This window comes from Cydia splendana, chromosome Z (genome assembly GCF_910591565.1).
Source record: "Cydia splendana chromosome Z, ilCydSple1.2, whole genome shotgun sequence".
NCBI classification, from domain to species: Eukaryota; Metazoa; Arthropoda; class Insecta; order Lepidoptera; family Tortricidae; genus Cydia; species Cydia splendana.
Genome location: NC_085987.1, coordinates 12,932,799 through 12,949,603, shown reverse-complemented (window position 1 = coordinate 12,949,603; position 16,805 = coordinate 12,932,799). Strand labels below are relative to the sequence as shown.

The 16,805-nt window shown below is 37.6% G+C and overlaps 1 protein-coding gene across 2 annotated transcripts in view; it reads right to left on the bottom strand.

Annotated features, from left to right (window-relative positions):
• LOC134804450 (ATP-binding cassette sub-family C member 4-like) overlaps positions 1-16,805 on the bottom strand; it is a 42,880-nt gene that overhangs the window by 11,428 nt on the left and 14,647 nt on the right. For both annotated transcript variants that reach the window (XM_063777488.1, XM_063777490.1), the window contains 8 exons: positions 14,504-14,688; positions 9,698-9,862; positions 5,130-5,267; positions 3,481-3,648; positions 2,784-2,897; positions 2,426-2,670; positions 2,187-2,233; positions 142-351 (listed from right to left, as the gene is read on the bottom strand). In XM_063777488.1, the coding sequence (XP_063633558.1) occupies positions 142-351; positions 2,187-2,233; positions 2,426-2,670; positions 2,784-2,897; positions 3,481-3,648; positions 5,130-5,267; positions 9,698-9,862; positions 14,504-14,688 (1,272 nt within the window). The remainder of the gene's footprint in view (positions 1-141; positions 352-2,186; positions 2,234-2,425; positions 2,671-2,783; positions 2,898-3,480; positions 3,649-5,129; positions 5,268-9,697; positions 9,863-14,503; positions 14,689-16,805) is intronic.

Below are 16,805 nucleotides of genomic sequence, written 5' to 3'. Positions count from 1 at the left end.
AAGCTCCAAAGTAATACTCGTAGCTTAGCGCCTTTCTCCCCCGTCTCACAGCTACATTTAATATTTGTTTGTTTTTTAATAACGTCAATATATTTAGCAAATTGAAGATAAAACGGTGAAAGTACTTAGAATGTGGGTTACCTGAAGAGCTAGTGTCAAAAAAGCGCATGATGCCCCTCAACATGACTGAAAACATTTTGTTGTGCAGTTTTCGGGATGAAGCGATGCAGAGTTGCACAAAGGGCAGCACGCGAACGTTGACGAGCAGTATGAGCACGGCGACGATGCTGCCGTGCACGATCAGGTACTGCCGCGTCGTGAACCGACCCACCTGCTCATCCAGCCCGCCATCTGTACGATCAAACATTTACCAAACTTAATGCTACGTCTCTACCTGGGGGCCGATTTTTGAATTTCGAGCGTTCGATTTCGTCACTCGAAAATCGGTGGAAAACAGCGAAATGCTAATTTTTGAAATACGAGCGATAGAAATTGGGAATCGAGTGGTATTGACCACTCGTTTTCAATTCTATTAGTAGAATTTAAATGCCGGGTGGAGATATTATTGAACGAAATACACGAAATCGAGCGGTAGAAACTCAAAAATCGGCCCCCCGGTCTACTAGCAAAAACGTCGTACAAGTACATACTATATATATAGTAGGTATAGTAGACAATTCGAGAAACTCATTGCATATGTATGCCATGTACGAGACTGGAATCCGCGATCTATGGCCATTCAGTCGTCAATGCTTAATATATTGAAAAATGAAAAATAAAATAAAATAAATCAAGAGAACTTTATCTGGAGACAATTAACCACGATACCATACAACGTCGCGTGCCTTGTCAATCATCCTTGTTAGGTTCGTATTTTAGCTTTGTGCGTACGAAAACTGCCATCTTTATATATTTTTTATAACTTATGATAGTTGGGGAGCCGACGATGCTAAATGTGTACTTACCCGAGCGTCGTACAGACCTATTGGAATCGAAATATTAGATGATAAGAAAAAAAAAAGTTATATAAAGAGTCTACAATTTTTTTTTTAATTTCGGGAGGTTGGTGGAGGATTAAAAAATCGTTAAGCAGTTTGTGGGTTTGGTCGTTTTTGTCCACGTTAATGCTATATTTTTTCTATATCTTAATATAACCCTAATTTGTAGGCATTTTCTTAATCTGACAAACACAAGTTTGACGCCTAAAAATGGAATCTTGAGCGTTGCGAGGGTTTCAAAGCACGAGGGTTAAACAAAATTTGCCCCTGAGTGAAACACAAAAATTTTCACCACACCGACCCGAAGCAAATATTAAATGTAAAATATCAAACAAAATCAAACCCAACCAAATCCAAATGAATGTTATTAAATATTTATCATCCTAAATCATCATTTAAAAGTAAATTCTACCAGCAAACATAACAAAACAACTCAGAATTTGCATTTGATTACTTTGCCTCACATGTGAATAAAATGCAACTTTGCTATCAGTTTTTGAAGTGCAAAGTAAGCCTTTCCAAGCTGGTGTGGTGAAAAAAATAATCTTTATTGCAACTTTGAGTTGTTACATAACATTGGTTCCTGGCTCTCAAAGTAGGTTTCCCTGTGTCTCAAGAGCCAGTTCCTTTCCAATTACAAGCGTAGGTAATGTTACAATGTTATACATTTTATATTACATATTTAACAATATTAAAATTAAATTTAAAGAAATATGAAACTGTGATGATGTGTGCGCGCGCGTGTGACTATTCTGTGTGTCTGATTTTTAGAATATGTGTGTGTTTCAGTGTGTTTACGCGCGTGTGTGTCTGGTTATTTTAGATTGTATGTACTAGAACACGCTTCGTAATAGCTCTTCTGCTTCAGTATAACTTAATCATTTTAACCAAATCTTAATTTTGTTTTTTAATATATCATATATAATATATATAATATCACTCATATCCTAATCTGACGCGCTCGAGTAAACACAAAAATCCCCTCATGGGCTCCCCTACTATGATAGGTATGAACGTAAAATCAGAAATTAATCTGCTTGATTGCTGTCACAGATATGTACAAATCAAACTACGAGTACTTACAATTAGTAGCTAGACATACTTATAAAACAATTGTTTGCTTGGTATGAAGGGACCCCAATCTTCTCTTTTTTCTAGATGGATTTTTTTAATAACAAATTTATTTACCCGTGTCGATTCCTGCTTCCGCTTCATATCTTGCCATTTCATTTGTCCTGTAAGAATGACAAAATAACTGAATTTTGCTTTCTATTTATACATGCATTAAGTTACTTAGATATCTTCTTGTTTACAGCTACAATAGTCTACCTAACGGTTTGCTATAAAATCTAATGTTTAATAACGGTAGCATATACGAGTAAGTTAACACTAGACCTCACTCACTTTAATATTAATTATAAGCTTACCAATTGCTGACCCAATAGTCGGCAGAGGCCGCGGCCGCGGTGGCGGCCAGCACCACGGCCACCGTGAACAGGACGTAACACACGCTGTTGCCGGACAGGAAGTAAGCGGCGATCACCTCCAGCCGCAAGCTGCCCGACTGCCGCTCCTCTGCCACGGCTACCTGAGCCTTGAATTCTGGCTGCTCTTCGGCTTCGCTCACTCTAGATATACTTCTCTTAACCAAGCTTGCTTTGTCCTCACTTTTCTAAAAAAAAAAAACAAATCTGTGAGACAGTATTTCCTAAGTAGTTAAGTAATTTAACTTCAATTCAATTAAAGCTGATTTTTGAAAGCTATATATTTTGATGACAAACTTACTGCGCTGAGATTGACAGAGTCTTTGTCTTTTTCTTTATCTTCCGACAAAAATCTTGTCAAGTCTCTCCCACTCTTTATTAATTCTTGGTATGTTCCCATATTTTCGATTTTGCCCTGAAATAAGGAAATTTTCTAAATTATTGGTTTATACTCAATTCAACATTGCAAATGCTTTTAGTGTTACATATATTCACCCCAACTTTACTAGTTATACTTATTATACAGCGTCATACATATAATTAATATTATCCTGTGTTTGTATACTTTGTATGGGATCATACAATCCCACGAATCGCGACGGCGCTTAGAGCTGGATGCCAAGCGCGACGAAGTAAAAGCCAGACCACCTGCGGCAATACATTATAATTACACAAATATGGTGTGCTCACATGCCCGCAATGTTTGCGAACTTTAAGTAATAAGATAGGCTACGTCAGCCACTTGCGGGCACACCAGAGACAGCAACGGAGTTGATAACAGTCGCCGTGGCCGAATCGGCCGTGGAGTTATTAGTATGGGATCATCTTGTTCATAGATTTTATTCTATAGATAAATTATTACAAACTCCGTTTAGCATCATGCAGATCGTAAGTTTGTTTTCCACTATCATGGTGGTAAGTAAAACTAGAAAGCAAGTTGAATTTTAGTAATAGTCGGGTGTGTACATGTTCTCGTAGTAGTGTATGTTGTATCCCACCTCGTTGAGGATGATGATGTAGTCGGCGGCCTTGAGGAAGTGTATCTGGTGCGTGACGAGCACGCGTGTGCGCCCGCGCAGGTAGCCGTTGATGCAGCCCTCGAACAGCTGCCGGCCCACGTTCGCGTCCACCGCGGACAGCGGGTCGTCTAGCAGGTAGATGTCCGCCTTCAAAATAAAAATAGATTAAACTCATGTATAGTCGTTCGATTTGTAGCTGGCCCCGAACGGCTAATCCTTTGCCTATTGTTAAGTAAAACCGCACGTGCTACTTACCTGCTTAAAAAAAGGTTGGATCGCTTTAACCGGTTATTGAATTACGACTCTATATTAATTGGAATAAAATTCAAAATGCACTACTGGAAAAATATTTTGCGAGGCTGTATGAGGTCACTCTACGGTTACTGAGTGCCGGCGAGTCAAACGCTACAGAACCAGTCTAAAATGTGTCATTCGCGCGTTATCGGAGAGCGCACATAAATACATTGGTTATTTGAGCGTTGGACTAGCCCGCCTAAACTAACCTAACTCTTATAATAATTAAAATTAGAAAAAAAAATAAACGAAGGAGCATAACTGTGGCAAATATACATTAAAATTTGTAAAAAAAATTCTGTAATGTTAATACCCAGGGAGGAACGACGTTTGTATGGAGAAGCGGTCGTCAACTATCGTCTTAAGGTATGTAGATTTTTTCGAAGGGTTAAATTATCTTAGTATTAATCGTAACCTACTGCCAATAGTTATCAGCGACGGCGTAGCCACTTGACGAGCTCCGTGTACCATAATTTAGCTGAGCGTTTAGTGAAACATTAAATCCACTTTGCAGTGCGCGATAAAATACCTAATGCGATTTATATAATTCAATTTTAGGTGAGGGTTAGCTTAAGGTTTAGTGACTAAAGTGCACGTAAACATTTGGAGACACACCGTTTGCTTAGCGGTACGAATAATTTTGACTTTACAAAACCTAAAACAAGTTCGAGTTAAAATTAAAGCCATATAGGTTACTCAGGTCTACAGCCCCTTGAAGCTGTCAAAAAATCCAACTCCTAAGCTAACGTAAAAAAAAAGATAGAGCCGTTTATGCCGTAAAAAACGTTTATTTCGTAACTCTCAAGGGAATCAAAATTTATAGGGTACTTCCCGTTGACCTATTAGTATGAAATTTGGCAAGTAATATCGTCTTACACTACATACAAGTACAGGAAAAAATTTGAACACTATAAATATGTAAAAAAATAAAAAATGGTTAATTTATACGGAGCCTTAGGTGACGAGTCCGACTAGCACTTAGCTGATTTTTAGGGTTCCGTACCCAAAGGGTAAAACGGGACCCTATTACTAAGACTCCGCTGTCCGTCCGTCCGTCCGTCCGTCCGTCTGTCACCAGGCTGTATCTCGAACGTGACAGTTGAAATTTTCACAGATGATGTACGTATTTCTGTTGCCGCTATAACAACAAATACTAAAAACAGAATAAAATAAAGATTTAAGTGGGGCTCCCATACAACAAAAGACCGAAGTTAAGCAACGTCGTCAGTTCTTGGATGGGTGACCGTTTTTTTTCTTTTTTTTTTGCATTATGGTACGGAACCCTTCGTGCGCGAGTCCGACTCGCACTTGCCCGGTTTTTTTAACTATTTTACCTCACGATAGACAGCGCGGGCCAGATTGATGCGCGCGCGCTGCCCGCCCGACAGCGACACGCCGCGCTCGCCCACCAGCGTCTGGTCGCTGAACGGAAACTGCTTGAAATCCTTCTCGAGCGCGCACACTTTGCATACCTGTATCATGTAATATATGTAAGGCTCACTTGCACCATTCCACTAACCCGGGGTTAACCGGTTAAACCTAGAGTTACCATGGTTACTAGTACAATTAGACACTGGGTTGACGGTTAAACCGCTTAACCCCGGGTTAGTGGGATGGTGCAAGTGGGCCTAAGTGTACATTCAACGATAGATCTCATACAATGTAGCGCTCTTATAAACAGATTTGATAGGTACGAGATTTTTTTTAAATAAACTAACTTATACCATAGAGAAATAGAATGGACGCGTTCCCACAATGGACGCCCACGAGATTTACTCTGCATTTGTAAGTATTAAAGTTTTGACATTGGAAATGTCTTTTCGTTCGCTCCAGTATAGGGTCCGATTTCACGAAAAAATGCGATCCCCTTATATCTCGGAAAAGTTGTAAAGATATGATATTAAAAAATAGGCTCAAAAGACGCATAATCACGAGAGCTGTAAGGTGCAAAAATAATTATTCGAGAAAGTCAAAAACGAAAAAAGTTATGGTCGAAATAGTGAAAATAAAATTCACTTTTTTCCGAATTTTTGATTTTGGTGCTCGATAATTTGGAAACGAAGAATGATATCAAAAATTTGAGAAAAACGGCTCTGGACAATTTAGTCAGCTACAATTTGAGCCTAAAACAAAGACGATCGGGTTAAGGGTTTGCCCTGTAGCCTAACCTTAAAATAGTCAAAAAGTCAGAACGCACTATTCGACAATCTATGCATTCTTGTGGTGGTGGAAATATAAATAGAGATAGAGGTAGAGGTAGAGGTAGAGGTAGAGGTAGAGGTAGAGGTAGAGGTAGAGGTAGAGGTAGAGGTAGAGGTAGAGGTAGAGGTAGAGGTAGAGGTAGAGGTAGAGGTAGAGGTAGAGGTAGAGGTAGAGGTAGAGGTAGAGGTAGAGGTAGAGGTAGAGGTAGAGGTAGAGGTAGAGGTAGAGGTAGAGGTAGAGGTAGAGGTAGAGGTAGAGGTAGAGGTAGAGGTAGAGGTAGAGGTAGAGGTAGAGGTAGAGGTAGAGGTAGAGGTAGAGGTAGAGGTAGAGGTAGAGGTAGAGGTAGAGGTAGAGGTAGAGGTAGAGGTAGAGGTAGAGGTAGAGGTAGAGGTAGAGGTAGAGGTAGAGGTAGAGGTAGAGGTAGAGGTAGAGGTAGAGGTAGAGGTAGAGGTAGAGGTAGAGGTAGAGGTAGAGGTAGAGGTAGAGGTAGAGGTAGAGGTAGAGGTAGAGGTAGAGGTAGAGGTAGAGGTAGAGGTAGAGGTAGAGGTAGAGGTAGAGGTAGAGGTAGAGGTAGAGGTAGAGGTAGAGGTAGAGGTAGAGGTAGAGGTAGAGGTAGAGGTAGAGGTAGAGGTAGAGGTAGAGGTAGAGGTAGAGGTAGAGGTAGAGGTAGAGGTAGAGGTAGAGGTAGAGGTAGAGGTAGAGGTAGAGGTAGAGGTAGAGGTAGAGGTAGAGGTAGAGGTAGAGGTAGAGGTAGAGGTAGAGGTAGAGGTAGAGGTAGAGGTAGAGGTAGAGGTAGAGGTAGAGGTAGAGGTAGAGGTAGAGGTAGAGGTAGAGGTAGAGGTAGAGGTAGAGGTAGAGGTAGAGGTAGAGGTAGAGGTAGAGGTAGAGGTAGAGGTAGAGGTAGAGGTTGAGGTAGAGGTAGAGGTAGAGGTAGAGGTAGAGGTAGAGGTAGAGGTAGAGGTAGAGGTAGAGGTAGAGGTAGAGGTAGAGGTAGAGGTAGAGGTAGAGGTAGAGGTAGAGGTAGAGGTAGAGGTAGAGGTAGAGGTAGAGGTAGAGGTAGAGGTAGAGGTAGAGGTAGAGGTAGAGGTAGAGGTAGAGGTAGAGGTAGAGGTAGAGATAGAGATAGAGATAGAGATAGAGATAGAGATAGAGATAGAGATAGAGATAGAGATAGAGATAGAGATAGAGATAGAGATAGAGATAGAGATAGAGATAGAGATAGAGATAGAGATAGAGATAGAGATAGAGATAGAGATAGAGATAGAGATAGAGATAGAGATAGAGATAGAGATAGAGATAGAGATAGAGATAGAGATAGAGATAGAGATAGAGATAGAGATAGAGATAGAGATAGAGATAGAGATAGAGATAGAGATAGAGATAGAGATAGAGATAGAGATAGAGATAGAGATAGAGATAGAGATAGAGATAGAGATAGAGATAGAGATAGAGATAGAGATAGAGATAGAGATAGAGATAGAGATAGAGATAGAGATAGAGATAGAGATAGAGATAGAGATAGAGATAGAGATAGAGATAGAAATAATTTTATTCGTGAGCACAAACACAAAATAAAAACTTATACAGAGAAACATAAAAAAGAAAAAGTGCCCCGAAATGGTCTCACCTCAGCATGTTGCTGGCGGCTGCTAGCAGATAGCTGATGCTGAACCCTGGCAGTACCTAGTGGAGCTCGAGTTTAATACAACATAAGCACACGCTGTTTTGGTCATCGGACTCGTCTCGATGAGCACTTAGGAGAGTAGTACCCAAGATGGAGCTGATGCTGAACCCTGGCTGTACCTAAAGGAACTCAGGTTTGTTGCAACATAGGCACACGCTGTTTTGGTCATCCGACTCGTCTTGATGAGCACTTAGGAGAGTAGTACCCAAGATAGAGCTGATGCTGAACCCTGGTTGTACCTAGCGGAACTTAGGTTTGGTGCAACATAGGCACGCGCTGTTTTGGACATCCGATTCGTCATGATGATCACATGGTAGAGCATTACCCAAGATAGCTGATGCTGAACCCTGGTAGTACCTATTGGAACTCAGGTTTGGTGCAACATAGACAAACGCTGTTATGGTCATCTCTCGTCGCGTCAAACTGCTGTCAAGAAAATTTCATATCTTGCAGCAAATGGGCCGCTGCCGATCAAGACTCGAGTGACGATAACGGCGATGTGGCTACCACTTCTCGAGTTGACTACGGATTTGTCGTGTAATAATTTTCTTGTACTTTGAACATTAATATATCCTGCTTATTAATCGATAAATGAAATATGTACCTATACTTATGCGCCACGGCGACAATTATTCAAACTTCGATACGCGTGTGGAAATTTTGCAATTTGTTTGTTCACATGCGTTATGTCCAGGATACTTGTGTTAATCTAAGAATAAAATAATTATCATTCAACGTTGTAGTTTTATTTTGTAACTTTTTCCTTATCCGGACTTTCTCGTCGCTCAGCGACAATATTTTTTCGAATTCCGTAGATTCATTTCCAATGTGCTCGATAGTCGTGTGAGGCACGAAATCTGTGAATTTTTGTTTTGTGAGTGAAACTGTGAAAAATACTAAATGAAAATGAGTGACAGCGATGAAAATATGTTGCCCACTACTCAGGAAACGTGATTAGATTGAGTGTTGCATTATTCATTATGTATTCAGTAGTAGAACTAAGTATTGCATTGGGTTAATTTTGGTAACACTATATTTTTGTTTTTTTTCCGTAATTACCCCAATGCACCTTAAAAAATGTACGTAGTAGTTTTTTATATTAACTGTTTTACTATTTCTGTTAACTTGAGTAAAATAAGTCAGGTAGTAGAAGTAGAAAGTATGGTATTATTGATAACTTATTTTAGTTAACTCGTAGAAAAAGTATTGTATACAATAGTGATATAACCAAGTTTTTCAATCTCGTACCTTAGGTACTTAGGCAACTCAGCAAGCTTCGTTGCCTAAACACGGTACTCGACTGAAAAACTCTATATTATATCACGATTGTATAAAATACTATTATCTTATCATGACAATAAAATTATGCGACAGAAATAGGTAATCAAGCTTGAAGGGATAGCAATTGGATAGTAAATAATGTCAGGGGGCGAAACTCCCTTCCGTCGTGTTTTAAATTCTCCACTCGTTTCCTATTTATCACACTTGTGTCGTAAATAACAGTTTCTGTACGGTAGTACTATTAAGTACTTATAATTCTGTGATAATGTGTTTGCAAATCACACGTTATTTTACAAATAAAAAAAATGGAATGTCTATTCTCTCGAACACTCACACATGCTGGAGGGGCTTCAGTAAAGTTTTTTACCTTAAACATATATATATATATCGTGTGTAAACTAAGATGTACCTACATAAATTATTGCAATGTTATTACAAGTGGTATTTATTAATACCACTTGTATTGTTCTTCCAGGCAAGAAGTGAGATTTACTTTTATGATTTTATAACACTACGCGCCCTAATTTGATTTTAAGGCGCAAAACATCGACGTCCAATCCAAATTCAGTAATTATTTTAAAAAATTGTATAATATGATAAAAATACTACCTACTATTCTTGCTTAACGTTACTCTTTATATTTATTGTGTCTCAGTTTGTACGAGTATGTACGTAGGTATGTGTTATTAGATAGTGAATTATAGCTGTACGTATCTAAATAGGCTAACTACTTACGGTTTTGTATTTGCTTGGAATATACGGCAATCCGAATAATATGTTATCTCGGACCGTAGCGGGGAAGAGCCACGCCTCTTGGCACGCGTAGGACAGCGAGCCGTATATTGACACGCTGCCAGACGACGGGCTCAGCTCCTTCAGCAGCAGTTGCAGGAACGACGACTGGAAAATATATCATATTTGTTGCACTAAGAATGTGTATGAAATTAAGGCTGCCCTTATTTCATAACTATTGATAAACGACTTATAAATAATTATGTACAGTTGTATTTCTTATCTCAGGCCTTTGGTAAAGAAGTTGGCATTATATTTACTTAACATAATACAATCAGCTTTATACAACCGAGCATTCACCCAGCCCGTAGCTTCTTATCAGCCGCTTCAATTGAACGGCGGGCCTATAGTATTTAGCATCTAGTAGGAAATCAACAAATTATACATGAATCCCCGCAAATATATGTATAAACATAAATTAATATGTTATGATTTATGATTAACTGGTGTGAATACAGGGTTCCATACAAAATAATCGTTTGAACGTTAAAATTAAACAAACACTGAGATCGATTGATTGTATGTATCTATCTTAATTGCACTATATTTTTATTATTATTTTATTTATTCAGAACACATACAGTCAATGAACAAGATACATATGTAAGAGGTGCGTAATACGCACATAAATCTTAATACTGAAAAGACCTGGAGGTTCATAAAATATAACATATAGGTATATGGAGGTTTATATATATATGAAATAAATGTAATAAAATAAAATGATAACCGCCTTTCGCACCAAACATACCACGAAAACTTTTTGATAAATAGATCCCTAATAACACTAAAGAAGAATACTTAACCAAGATATAGCTTGTCATAATAATATACCTAACAACGTTAATTGTTTAATGTTGTGTTTATTACATTATACTGGGTTACGATGAGGCTTTGACTTCTCGTTTCACGCTCGAGGCCATAACCAGAAGGGATGGTCATTAACATGGCCATCCGGATGAGCATATAAATGACCAAACAGGCCTCTCGCGCGCCCGGCCATCCCGTTAAATGAAAGGCCGCTACGCCGGTGAGATTAAATGAAACACGGGCGGACAATATTAATCTTAAACTTTATAAGTAGATAGGTATTTTATCTAGGTCTTGCTAATAAAACTAATTTAAAGGCACGTATCTTCAGTGAGGGTTATAAAGGCGGCGGCACTTAATCAATATGGAGTCTGCGGCTGGGAGTCCGCATGATAAGACCACGCGCCACCTGAGCTGCCTCGTGCTCTGAGAGCGAGCCAAACAAACACTCGCCTTAATTGAATACTAACTTTGCGATTCAATATGGCTTTCTAAACATATCAAGACCTTTCAAAAACATAATATTATTATGTTATACAGGGTGTAATCGTTAAGTGTGGCCAGGCGATAATTCCGTAAATATAACAGATATCAGAAAACTTCAAATTGATATCAAAAGTGCGTTACCCAATGAGTAAAATTACATTAATATATTTTTTTAAATAAACGTAGAAATATCCCAAACATTAACTTCAAACCCTCCCATACATTTAGTACGACGACTCACCCCTAGAGATGAAAGTGCTTGAGATTCATTATTTGCGATAATAAACTGTAATAAAATAATAAAACTACCGTTTATGAAATAATAAATCTAACATTTATTTTTTAATCACAACGTAAATTTTAAGAAAAGTTCATTTAGAAACATTTAAGAGAGTCCGTCAATGTATCGCACAAGAAGGGCGTCACTTCGAGCAACTACTGTAAACAAAAAATGTACTTCCTTAAAAAAAAAGTTAAATGTTAGATTTATTATTTCATAAACGGTAGTTTTATTATTTTATTACAGTTTACTATCGCAAATAATGAATCTCAAGCAGTTTTATCTCTTACGACACCGACAGCGTTCTTTGAGGGGTGAGTCGTCGTACTAAATGTGTGGGAGGGTTTGAAGTTAAAGTTTGGGATATTTCTGCTTTTATTTAAAAAAGTTATTAATGTAATTTTACTCATTGGGTAACTCACTTTCGATATCAATTTGAAGTTTTCTGATATCTGTTATATTTACTGAATTATCGCCTGGCTACACTTAACGATTACATCCTGTATAAGGGTAAAACATTGTGGGATCGATTCAAAATTACCTTACAAACAATGACTGTAAACGACTTTGCAGAAACAATCATGGAATGTTATGATGTTATGAAGCTCGAACAGTAGGTATACTCGTCGAAGAGAAAGAAGAGTAATTAATATTTTATAAATCATGTTTGTAACCTTTTAAAACGAGTAATGCAAAAACAAATGTAAGCTTATAGCGATAGCGGTACACCCTGAAATTCGGGAATCAGCTGCAAATGGTGTTAAAGATATGAAAATCGGCACGATTAATCTTTAGGCCATTTGAATCAATTTGACCCGTAGCACCAAAAAAAAACGGAAAGGAGTTATGACGTCAATTTTTTTCTGTATGGTAAAAAAATAATTTTTGTTCAGAAACCTATCGTGTGTGGTATTATATGAAAGGGAATTTTGAGCCGCTTCTAAAAATATATCACATTATTATATTTCCGTCACTTGCATTGAATTAAAATAAAAATAATTTTCAAAACATACCAAGTTTGGGCTCCTCCAGATACGAAACCGTTGCATTATTTTTTGTAAAATATACCTCAAGTAATACCCAATATCCTCATATCTAACCCCAAGAAATTAATTTCGAAAATATTTAGTTTTAGTATTTTTTTTTTATTTTTTATTATTACAAATTGTGATCTATCAATCTATCAATGAAACGGCCTCCTAGCCTAGTCGATAGTGACCCTGCCTATGAAGCAGGAGGTCCCAGGTTCGAATTCTGGTAAGGGCTTTTGTTTGTGTTCATCATCATCATGGTTCCCATATAACGACGATATATATAATATACACATATATACAAGCCCTGGTAAGGGCATTTATTTGTGTGATGATGATGATGATGAACACACAAATAAATGCCCTTACCAGGATTTGAACCTGGGAGTCCTGGGACCTCCTGCTTCATAGGCAGGGTCACTATCGACTAGGCTAGGAGGCCGTTTCGGTGATAAATTGATAGATCACAATTCGTAATAATAAAAAAATACTAAAAATAAATATATTCGAAATTAATTTCTTGGGGTTAGATATGAGGATATTGGGTATTACTTGAGGTATATTTTACAAAAAATAATTCAACGGTTTCGTATCTGGAGGAGCCAAACTTGGTATGTTTTGAAAATTATTTTTATTTTAATTGAATGCAAGTGACGGAAATATAATAATGTGATATATTTTTAGAACCGGCTCAAAATGCCCTTTCATTTAATACCACACACGATAGGTTTCTGAACATTTTTTTTTTATTCCATACAAAAAATAGATGACGTCATAACTCCTTTCCGTTTGTTTTATTTTTTTGGTGCTTCGGGTCAAATTGATTCAAATGGCCTAAAGATTAATCGAGCCGATTTTCATACCTTTAACACCATTTGCAGCTGATTTTGGTCAACCGCTAGTACTATTAACTAATGCATGTAGGCCAGCGAACAAGCGAACAACTCATGATGTTGTTTTACGGAGTTTTTCAATCTTTGATATAGGTAGGTACCGTAAAATGGGGTGAGTACTACGAGCAACACGGAAGGGAGGCGGCATTCGCACTATTTCCCCTCTGCCGAGGTACAAGATTAGCACGTCAATCTAATCTAGCGCGGGTAATAAAACTAGTGACACTTGGATTTTTCACTAGACCGAGTCCAGATGCGCGCGTGAACACTGCTGCACAAAAATGGCTGTTTGCTCGGTTTTTTGTTATAAAAAGAAGTCGGGGACATCAAATTTACAAAAAGAAAGTGTTACATTTCACATGTAATATTTTTTTTACATATCATACGTTTAATTACATTCAAACACAATTATTATATTTTAGTCTCATGTAATTGTTGGATTTATCGATTTTGCTCGCACAGTACAAATTGCGGATCGGTCGAGCGACAAATCCGACTTCTCATCTCTCAGAATACAATAACATACTTCAACGAAAATGTGTTAGTGTGCGTGTTGTGACACTTGTCACTCGTCCGTACACAAAAAGAGATCGAGGTTTGCAAGATTTGTCTTTGACGTGTGTCATTTTCTATGTATTTGTGTCGTCATTACAGATTGGATTTTGTATGTAAGTGTGTGAGAAGTGCGACTGTGTGCACCTTTCCCCCCGCGAAAAATGGCAGAAAGATTTGTACGGTGAGATATCGCTTGGGCCCCTCCCTTCCGATGTGTCGGAAGCCGGTGTTGCTCGAAGGGTGAGTAGGTATTACGAGGGCAGTTGGGTTATGAATGGGGTGAGAAAGGATAACAGAGGGGTGAGTTGGTTTTAACAGGCTACTGCTACGTAAATTATATATTCTAATAACAAATCAAGCTATTATAATGTTCATAATCCCAAAGTGTCAGTCCAACAATTTTCAATACTCACCTTAGTAGGAAATCCCTCCTCACCCCAACTACGGGGTGAGCTGGGATTTCCTACTATTTCGTGTTTATCATAAAAAAACTAAAATTCAAACGACTGGAACATTTATTATGTATAAAAATCAGTGTTCCACATGTATAAATAAAGTTTTATCGAGGTTTGAATGTCAGTTTTGTCCCAACTCACCCCATTTTACGGTACCTAGTTTTTAAATAAACATTCAATGAAAGAAAAATAATGTTAAGGCCTACAAAATAGTATACTAGTTTATTTAATTATGTTACCTTTCCGCACCCAACCGATCCGATGATCGCGCACAACTTTCCTTTTCGAATGCGTAAAGTAATGTTTTTAAGAGCTTGCATATTGGGATCATTCGTCCAACTGGCGCTGACATCGCGGACGTCAACCGCCACGTCGTCCAGCTGGGACACGCTTCGGCTGAACTTTCTGTCGTGCGGGGCGAAGCCTTAAAAAAAGGTAAGTAAGTTGACTCTAAAAGGGCACGACACATATTTATAGTGTGCTCGAGAAACTGGAAACGGTGAAAAATAGAGATACTAATCCTAAAAATACGTGTGATACCTCATTAGATTCATCATGATGCCTAGAAAAATGTATTCGAAGCGTGTATTAGCAGACAAAAAATATCAAAAGTTATAAACAAAAAAAGGGGGAAAAAGTAGATACTTTTTATTTCCCCAATATCTCAATAAGTATTAATATTTAAGAAACCATAATTAATATTATAAAAGAAGAGGATATTTCCAATAAAACATTCCATACTTGCAGAACCGTATCTCCATTATTTATACTTTTTATTCAACGCTGAACACAGCCCTCCGCGCCTCATTTTCAGGAAACGCGCGCGGCGTGAAAAAGCGAGTACGTAACATTAAATATAATTTTAAGGGTACTAAATATTCATAGATAAATTTAAAAAATATATGGTGTATTTAAAACAAATGTACTACTTGCAGTAATTTATCTTAAAGTATTTTTTTCAACAAGTTAGGCAATTTTTAATTGACAAAATTTTGTCGAACTACCTCGTCTGTCGTTGTTGAAAACGATATAAAATGTATAAATAACTATCGCAAAATTTTGCCGGTTTCTAGTGCCCTTCTCATATATATTGTTAATAAGACTACGTTATAAAAGTTCAGAAAAAAATAATAGTTTGGATATAATATTGTTTTATATTTTACAATTTTAATTTTACCTAGATTTTTCGATTTTTGTCAATTTTCTATGTTATTCTAAAACTTATTTTAAGCAAAGTATTAACTTTATTGAAACTTTTCACGCCGCGCGCGTTTCCTGAAAATGAGGCGCGGAGGGCTGTGTTCAGCGTTGAATAAAAGTATAAATAAAAGAGATACGGTTCTGGAAGTATGGAATGTTTTATTGGAAATATCCTCTTCTTTTATAATATTAATTATGGTTTCTTAAATATTAATACTTTTTGAGATATTGGGGAAATAAAAAGTATCTACTTTTTTCCCCCTTTTTTTGTTTATAACTTTTGATATTTTTTGTCTGCTAATACACGCTTCGAATACATTTTTCTAGGCATCATGATGAATCTAATGAGGTATCACACGTATTTTTAGGATTAGTATCTCTATTTTTCACTGTTTTCAGTTTCTCGAGCACACTATTAGGCTGGATTGACTCAGAATTGTTTGAGGTGTTTTCGATTCGATTTCTACCGAAGGTTCTTTGTTTAAATAAGTATATTTAGAAACGTTTCTAGTTAAAGTGTCTAACTAATTTATTTACATACAAGATATATACAGTGGTATAATCTTGTATACAGGTGGTGGTCAAAAAATAACTGCATTCCCGTTGCCAGGGAGGTTTTGGGATTATAGTGAGTAACTTTTACTAAGTATGGGACCAACCCCGAACAAGCGAAAAAAAATTGGCTGTTTCATACATTTTGGCTGGTCCATTTGGGAGGGTAAATTTTTTTTTCGCGATATCAGGGTTGGTCCCATAGTAAAAGTTGCTCAGTATAATCCCAAAACCTCCCTGGCAACGGGAAGGCAGTAATTTTTTAGCCACCGTGTATTTTAAACACAGTTAGCTATAATATAACACAACCATTTTTTATGAAGTTACTAGGTACCTATTTAAAGCATTCTAAAAGCATTCATTTTATTTAATTCCCGCGCATGTTAGGAGTAGATGCCTAAAAAGTTAAACTATATAAACTAATTATGATCACGAAATCCGACGGAATTGTTGACTCACTTTAGAACGGCCCGGGTCCATGCCGGCCGAGGCACCGACACTTCATTTTTCTATAAAATGCATCACGTGATCACCGGTCACCTGTCGTACAAAAAGATGTGTAACGAACCCGGGCCGTTCTAACGGGAGTCATCCTAAAGGGGCCCACTGATTAAGGGGCCGGTATATGACGTTTTCGATTTAGACCTCACTTTGTAACCATAATTTGTTCAATAAATGTTTGATAATTGCATTAAATTACACGTAAATTTATTCACGAAGAAACCGTGTACCGACTGTTTATGCCATTATATTTTTAATTTGCTGTTATTCTCTACAAATCGACACTAA